At 70.7% G+C, this 8,094-nt stretch overlaps 1 protein-coding gene and 1 long non-coding RNA gene across 2 annotated transcripts; both read left to right on the top strand.

The window, feature by feature from the left end:
- The first annotated feature begins 799 nt into the window (after positions 1-799).
- LOC127032401 (proteasome subunit beta type-7-like) lies at positions 800-7,590 on the top strand. The gene is given in 9 exon segments (XM_050919659.1): positions 800-1,158; positions 2,434-2,527; positions 2,768-2,865; positions 3,272-3,412; positions 3,709-3,824; positions 4,084-4,142; positions 6,422-6,517; positions 6,519-6,574; positions 7,438-7,590. Coding segments are annotated over 9 exon segments (834 nt in total). The 5' UTR covers positions 800-1,096; the 3' UTR covers positions 7,550-7,590.
- On the top strand, positions 4,153-5,262 carry LOC127032434 (uncharacterized). The gene is made up of 4 exons (XR_007768828.1): positions 4,153-4,290; positions 4,326-4,365; positions 4,661-4,775; positions 5,221-5,262. It is a non-coding gene; the product is annotated as an uncharacterized LOC127032434 (long non-coding RNA).
- Positions 7,591-8,094: the final 504 nt, after the last annotated feature.

The following is an 8,094-nucleotide window of genomic DNA, read 5'->3' as shown; positions in this document are numbered from 1 at the left end:
AATATAACACCCCCATCTCAGGGAGTTTGTGTGTCTGTGGACCCCGGACACCTGGGTTCTCCAGCAGCGGGGAGAGAGAGAGAGAGAGAGAGAGAGAGAGAGAGAGAGAGAGAGAGAGAGAGAGAGAGAGAGAGAGGGTGGGTGTGTGTGTGTGTGTGTGTGTGTGTGTGTGTGTGTGTGTGTGTGTGTGTGTGTGTGTGTGTGTGTGTGTGTGTGTGTGTGTGTGTGTGTTGCACTGGGGGGGCCACTCTGCTGCAGTTGTTGAGCTGTGTGCTGAGCTGAGCAGGCCCCGTAGCATGTGCATGGGGGGGCTCTGTGTGGGGCTGGGGGGCTTTGGTGACAGGGCTGTGTTGGGAGTGGGGTGCACAAAGGCCATCGTGTGCAGGGGGGTTGTGGTGGGGATGTGGTGCCAGGTGCTTGGCCTGGCCCTGTGTGCTGGGGGTGGGTAGATGGTCCCAGGTGCCAGGCCGTGGGGTGTGTGGGGTGCAGTGCCATGGGGCCTGTCAAGTCAGGGTGTGGGGTATGTGGGGTACCAGGCTGTGGCAGCATGGGGCCTGGGGGGCTGTTGAGTTGGGGCGTGTGGGGTGCAGCACTGTGGGGGCTGTTGTGTCAGGATGTGGGGTGCCAGGCTGTGCACTGTCACCGTGGGGTGTGTGGGGTGCCGGGCCGTGGGGGCTGTTGTGACAGGATGTGGGGCAGCGCCGTGGGGCCTGTCAAGTCGGGGTGTGGGGTATGTGGGGTACCAAGCTGTGGCACCATGGGGCCTGGGGGGCTGTTGTGACGGAGCGTGGGGGGCACAGCGCTGTGGGGCCTGTCAAGTCGGGGTGTAGGGTGTGTGGGGTGCCGGGCTGTGGCGCCGTGGGCTGTTGTCACAGGGTGTGGGGCAGCACCGTGGGGCCCAGAGGCCTTTCGTCTCAGGCTGTGGGGCGGATCCTGGTGCTGGCTCAGACCCTGCCTGGCTTCATGTGACCCAAAGGGAAAGTGAAAGGAGCCAGCGAGGCCGACGGAGCCACAGGGAGACGTGGGGAGAGCAGGGCCTGGCCCCCCGTGACCCCCAGCAACCCCCAGCGACCTCGGCCCAGCGCCTGCCCCCCACATGGACAGAGACAAGCTCCCCCCAGAGCCACGTGGGGGCTTCGCCTTCGAGAACTGCCTGAGGTGAGACCCCACCCTTGCAGAGACCCCCCCGGACGCCTGGGTCCCTCCTCAGACATCCCCCCCCCGCATCCACACGGGGCTCGACCCCGACCCACAGCGTCTGGAGCCTCAACCAGCGACACCCGGAGCTCAGAGAGTGAAAGTGAAACACAAAATCCGGCCCCCCCCTCCCGCCAGCTCTGCCGGTGCCCCTCACTCCTGACCCGCAGCCCCTGCCAGCCCAGCCCTGCCCCCCCCCAGCTCTGCCGGTGCCCCTCACTCCCGACCCGCAGCCCCTGCCAGCCCAGCCCTGCCCCCTCCCAGCTCTGCCGGTGCCCCTCACTCCCGACCCGCAGCCCCTGCCCCCCCCAGCTCTGCCGGTGCCCCTCACTCCCGACCCGCAGCCCCTGCCCCCCCAGCTCTGCCAGTGCCCCTCACTCCCGACCCGCAGCCCGTGCCAGCACAGCCCTGTCCCCCCCAGCTCTGCCGGTGCCCCTCACTCCCGACCTGCAGCCCCTGCCCCCCCAGCTCTGCCCCCCCCAGCTCTGCCGGTGCCCCTCACTCCTGACCCACAGCTCCTGCCCCCCCCAGCTCTGCCGGTGCCCCTCACTCCCGACCCGCAGCCCCTGCCAGCCCAGCCCTGCCCCCCCCAGCTCTGCTGGTGCCCCTCACTCCTGACCCACAGCCCCTGCCCCCCCAGCTCTGCCGGTGCCCCTCACTCCCGACCCGCAGCCCCTGCCCCCCCAGCTCTGCCGGTGCCCCTCACTCCTGACCCACAGCCCCTGCCCCCCCCAGCTCTGCCGGTGCCCCTCACTCCTGACCCACAGCCCCTGCCCCCCCAGCTCTGCCAGTGCCCCTCACTCCCGACCTGCAGCCCCTGCCCCCCCCAGCTCTGCCCCCGCCAGCTCTGCCGGTGCCCCTCACTCCCGACCCGCAGCCCCTGCCCCCCCAGCTCTGCCAGTGCCCCTCACTTCCGACCTGCAGCCCCTGCCAGCCCAGCCCTGCCCCCGCCAGCTCTGCCGGTGCCCCTCACTCCCGACCCGCAGCCCCTGCCAGCCCAGCCCTGCCCCCCCCAGCTCTGCGGTGCCCCCCCTCGGTCATGGTGGAACAATACCCTCCGGAAGGGGCGGATGGGAACGGAGGATGGGCTGGGATTTCCCTGGGGGGGAGGGGGGGCACGTGGCTGCTAGAGATGCTGCCAGGGGAGTGGGTCACACCTGGGGCCACTGCCCCCCCGGCAAGGAAAGGCCCTGTGTCCCCTCCGCCCCCCCAAATGACGTCTCCTTCCCCCCCCAGGAATGCGGCTCTGGCAAAGGTCGGGGGCCCCCAAGGTTTCCTGCCCCCCAAGGCCAGAAAGACAGGAACGACCATCGCGGGCCTCATCTACAAGGTGTCGGGACAGGGGCAGGGCTGGGATGGGGGGGCCGGAGCTGGGGGCATGTGCCAAGGGGAGGTGTGGGGCTGGGGCAGGTGGGGGAACTGGGGGGCTGTGCTGCGGGGGCTGGTGACGCAGGGGCTCTGTCCCAGATGGGGCTGTGGGGCTGGGAGCCCATCCCAGGGGGAGGTCTGGTGCCAGGAGCAGGTGAGGGGCTGGCTATGGGGTGCTGACCTGCCCCACATCTCCCCGCAGGAGGGGGTGATTCTTGGGGCCGACACTCGCGCCACTGACGACATGGTCGTAGCCGACAAGAACTGTGAGAAAATCCATTTCATCGCCCCCAACATCTAGTGAGTGACCCCCCAGTACCTCCCGGTGCCCCTCACTCCCGACCCGCAGCCCCTGCCAGCCCAGCCCTGCCCCCCAGCTCTGCCAGTGCCCCTCACCCCCGACCCGCAGCCCCTGCCAGCCCAGCCCTGCCCCCCAGCTCTGCCAGTGCCCCTCACCCCCGACCCGCAGCCCCTGCTAGCCCGGCCCTGCCCCCCGCCCCAGCCCTGCCGGTGCCCCTCACTCCCGACCCGCAGCCCCTGCCAGCCCAGCCCTGCCCCCCAGGTCTGCTGGTGCCCCTCACTCCCGACCCGCAGCCCCTGCCCCCCAGCTCTGGTGGTGTCCCTCACTCCTGACCCGCAGCCCCTGCCCCCCAGCTCTGCCGGTGCCCCTCACTCCCGACCCGCAGCCCTGTCTCTCTCTCCCCAGTTGCTGTGGGGCAGGGGTGGCGGCTGACGCCGAGGTGATGACCCAGCTGCTCTCGTCCAACATGGAGCTGCACTCGCTGTCCACCGGCCGCCTGCCCCGCGTGGCCACCGCCTGCCGCTTCCTCAAGCAGATGCTGTTCCGGTGAGGGGCGGGGCAGCGCCGTGTGGGGCGGGGCATTGCACTATGACATCACCGCATGGGGTGTGACATCACTGAATGGAGCGGGGCATAGTGGTGACATCACGGCATGGGGCAGGGAATTGCACTGTGACATCACTGCATGGGTGGGGCATAGGAGTGACATCACAGAATGGGGTGGGACATCGTGACGTGACCAGGGGCCTAGGGACAGAGTGGCTGTGACCTCACAGGCTCTGGTGTGATGTCACTGGGGTGGGGGTGATGTCACAGGCTCTGACAGCGTCCCCTCCACTCAGGTATCAGGGTCACATCGGGGCGTCGCTGATTCTGGGGGGCGTTGACTCCACCGGGCCCCACCTGTACAGCGTCCACCCCCACGGCTCCACCAGCAAACTGCCCTTCACCTCCATGGGTGAGCGGGGCGGGCAGGGGGTGGGATGGGCTCTTTGGAGGGAGGGGCAGGTGTCTGTGGGGGGGAGGGCTGGGAGAGGGGCTGCGGGTGTCAGGGGGGCAGGGGAGGGGTTAGGGATGTCTCTGAGGGGGAGGACCAGGGGAGGGGCTGGGGGTGTATGTGGGGGAGAGGGCTGGGGGAGGGGCTAGGGGTGTCTGGGGGGCAAGGCAGGGGCTGCAGGTGTCTATAGGGCTGGTTCTGACCCCTCTCCCCACCCCAGGCTCTGGGGCTGCAGCAGCCATTGCAGTTCTTGAGGATCGGTTCAAGCCGGACATGGAGGTGAGGGGGGGCCACAGGGACCCAGGAATCTGGAGGGGGATGGGGCAAGGTGGGGACCCAGATGTCCGGGTGGGGAGGGTGTGGGGCAGGGCCAGGACTCAGGCATCTGGGCAGAGGATGTGGAGGTGGGATTGGGGCAAGGACCCAGGTATCGGGGCGGGGGATGTGGGGGCGGGGACCCAGGTATCGGGGCAGGGTGTGTGGGGGCGGGGCAGGGACCCAGGTACGCGGGCGGGAGATGTGGGGGCGGGGACCCAGGTACACGGGTGGGAGATGTGGGGGCGGGGACCCAGGTATCAGGGCAGGGTGTGTGGGGGTTGGGCAGGGACCCAGGTACGCGGGCGGGAGATGTGGGGGTGGGGACCCAGGTATTGGGACAGGGTGCATGGGGGTGGGGCAGGGACCCAGGTATCTGGGTGGGGGATGTGGGGGCGGGGACCCAGGTATCGGGGCAGGGTGCATGGGGGCGGGGCAGGGACCCAGGTATCTGGGTGGGGGATGTGGGGGCGGGGACCCAGGTATCGCGGCAGGGTGTGTGGGGGCGGGGCAGGGACCCAGGTACGCGGGCGGGGGATGTGGGGGTGGGGACCCAGGTATCGGGGCAGGGTGTGTGGGGGCGGGGCAGGGACCCAGGTACGCGGGTGGGAGATGTGGGGGCGGGGACCCAGGTACACGAGCGGGGGATGTGGGGGTGGGGACCCAGGTATCGGGGCAGGGTGCATGGGGGCGGGGCAGGGACCCAGGTATACGGGCGGGGGATGTGGGGGTGGGGACCCAGGTATCGGGGCAGGGTGCATGGGGGCGGGGCAGGGACCCAGGTACACGGGTGGGGGATGTGGGGGTGGGGACCCAGGTATCGGGGCAGGGTGTGTGGGGGCGGGGCAGGGACCCAGGTACACGGGCGGGAGATGTGGGGGTGGGGACCCAGGTATCGGGGCAGGGTGCATGGGGGCGGGGCAGGGACCCAGGTACACGGGCGGGAGATGTGGAGGCAGGGACCCAGGTACACGAGCGGGAGATGTGGGGGTGGGGACCCAGGTATCGGGGCAGGGTGCATGGGGGCGGGGCAGGGACCCAGGTACACGGGCGGGAGATGTGGGGGCGGGGACCCAGGTACACGAGCGGGGGATGTGGGGGTGGGGACCCAGGTATCGGGGCAGGGTGTGTGGGGGCGGGGCAGGGACCCAGGTACGCGGGCAGGAGATGTGGGGGCGGGGACCCAGGTACACGGGCGGGGGATGTGGGGGTGGGGACCCAGGTATCGGGGCAGGGTGCATGGGGGCGGGGCAGGGACCCAGGTACGCGGGCGGGAGATGTGGAGGCGGGGACCCAGGTACACGGGCGGGGGATGTGGGGGTGGGGACCCAGGTATCGGGGCAGGGTGCATGGGGGCGGGGCAGGGACCCAGGTACACGGGCAGGAGATGTGGGGGCGGGGACCCAGGTATCGCGGCAGGGTGTGTGGGGGCGGGGCAGGGACCCAGGTACGCGGGCGGGAGATGTGGGGGCGGGGACCCAGGTACACGGGCGGGGGATGTGGGGGTGGGGACCCAGGTATCGGGGCAGGGTATGTGGGGGCGGGGCGGGGACCCAGGTACACGGGCGGGGGATGTGGGGGCGGGGACCCAGGTACACGGGTGGGGGATGTGGGGGTGGGGACCCAGGTATCGGGGCAGGATGTGTGGGGGCGGGGCGGGGACCCAGGTACACGGGCGGGGGATGTGGGGGCGGGGACCCAGGTATCGGGGCAGGGTGCATGGGGGCGGGGCAGGGACCCAGGTACACGGGCAGGAGATGTGGGGGCGGGGACCCAGGTATCGGGGCAGGGTGCATGGGGGCGGGGCAGGGACCCAGGTACACGGGCAGGAGATGTGGGGGCGGGGACCCAGGTACACGGGTGGGGGATGTGGGGGTGGGGACCCAGGTATCGGGGCAGGATGTGTGGGGGCGGGGCGGGGACCCAGGTACACGGGCGGGGGATGTGGGGGTGGGGACCCAGGTATCGGGGCAGGGTGTGTGGGGGCGGGGCAGGGACCCAGGTACGCAGGCGGGAGATGTGGGGGCGGGGACCCAGGTATACGGGCGGGGGATGTGGGGGCGGGGACCCAGGTATCGGGGCAGGGTGCATGGGGGCGGGGCAGGGACCCAGGTACGCGGGCGGGAGATGTGGGGGCGGGGACCCAGGTATCGCGGCAGGGTGTGTGGGGGCAGGGCAGGGATCTTGGTATCCAGGCAGGGGGTGGGACCCAGGCGTCCGGGCTCACCCCTCTCTCCCCGCAGCTGGCGGAGGCCCAGGAGCTCCTGGCCGACGCCATCACGGCCGGGGTGCTCAGTGACCTGGGCTCGGGGAGCAACGTGGATCTGTGTGTCATCACCCGGGGGGGGGGCCCAGACCCTGCGCCCCTTCCGCACCCCCATCCCCCACGGGCAGAGGTGAGACCCCCGGGGCACCAAGGGGGGCATAGGGCAGGGACCCAGGAGTCTTGGGTGGGGGGAAGGTTTGGGGGAGACAGGGCGGGGACCCAGGAGTCCAGGGCAGGGGGGTGTTGGGGACATGGGGTGCTGGTGCCAGGGTGTGTGAGAGGGAGGTGGGGGCTGGTGCTGGGGGCTGTCGGAGGGGCCGGTGCTGGGGTGTGTGTGAGGGAGTTGGGGGGCTGGTGCTGGGGGGTGTCAGGGAGTTGGGGGGCTGGTGCTGGGGTGTGTATGAGGGAGGGGGGGCTGGTGCCTGGGGGTGTCAGGGAGTTGGGGGCTGGTGCTGGGGTGTGTATGAGGGAGGTAGGCGGCAGGTGCTGGGGTTCGTATGAGGGAGGTGGGGGGCAGGTGCTGGGGGGTGTCAGGGAGTTGGGGGGCTGGTGCTGGGGGGTGTGTATGAGGGAGGTGGGGGGCAGGTGCTGGGGGGTGTCAGGGAGTTGGGGGGCTGGTGACGGGGTGTGTATGAGGGAGGTAGGGGGCAGGTGCTGGGGGGTGTGAGGGGGAGGTGGGGGGCAGGTGCTGGGGGGTGTCAGGGAGTTGGGGGGCTGGTGACGGGGTGTGTATGAGGGAGGTAGGGGGCAGGTGCTGGGGGGTGTGAGGGGGAGGTGGGGGGCAGGTGCTGGGGGGTGTCAGGGAGTTGGGGGGCTGGTGACGGGGTGTGTATGAGGGAGGTAGGGGGCAGGTGCTGGGGGGTGTCAGGGAGTTGGGGGGCTGGTGCTGGGGGGTGTGAGGGGGAGGTGGGGGGCAGGTGCTGGGGGGTGTCAGGGAGTTGGGGGGCTGGTGACGGGGGGCCAGGCTGGGCACTGGCTGACTCCCCCCCCCAGGCAGGGCCGGTACCGGTACCGGGCCGGTACCACAGCGGTGCTGAGTGAAGCCGTTGCCCCCCTGCGGCTCCAGCTGCTGGACGAGATGGTGACCGGGATGGACGTCGACTGAATGTGGCCGGCGCTGGGGGGGCCTGGAGCCCCGAGATACCGCCCCCCCGGGACACCCAGATACCCCTGGGACACCGATCCCTGTACCCCCCTGGGATACCAACCCCCCCGGGACACCCAGATACCCCTGGGACACCGATCCCTGTCCCCCCCCGGGATACCAACCCCCCCCGGGACACCCAGATACCCCTGGGACACCGATCCCTGTCCCCCCCTGGGATACCAACCCCCCCGGGACACCCAGATACCCCTGGGACACCGATCCCTGTCCCCCCCGGGATACCAACCCCCCCGGGACACCCAGATACCCCTGGGACACCGATCCCTGTCCCCCCCCGGGATACTGACCCCCCCGGGACACCCAGATACCCCGGGACACCGATCCCTGTCCCCCTCCAGGATACCGACCCCCCCGGGACACCCAGATACCCTTGGGACACCGATCCCTGTCCCCCCCCGGGATACCGACCCCCCCGGGACACCCAGATACCCCTGGGACACCGATCCCTGTCCCCCCCCGGGATACCAACCCCCCCGGGACACCCA

This window comes from Gopherus flavomarginatus, chromosome 12, assembly GCF_025201925.1.
Source record: "Gopherus flavomarginatus isolate rGopFla2 chromosome 12, rGopFla2.mat.asm, whole genome shotgun sequence".
Classification (NCBI taxonomy): Eukaryota; Metazoa; Chordata; order Testudines; family Testudinidae; genus Gopherus; species Gopherus flavomarginatus.
This window is presented reverse-complemented; position numbering and strand designations above follow the sequence as displayed.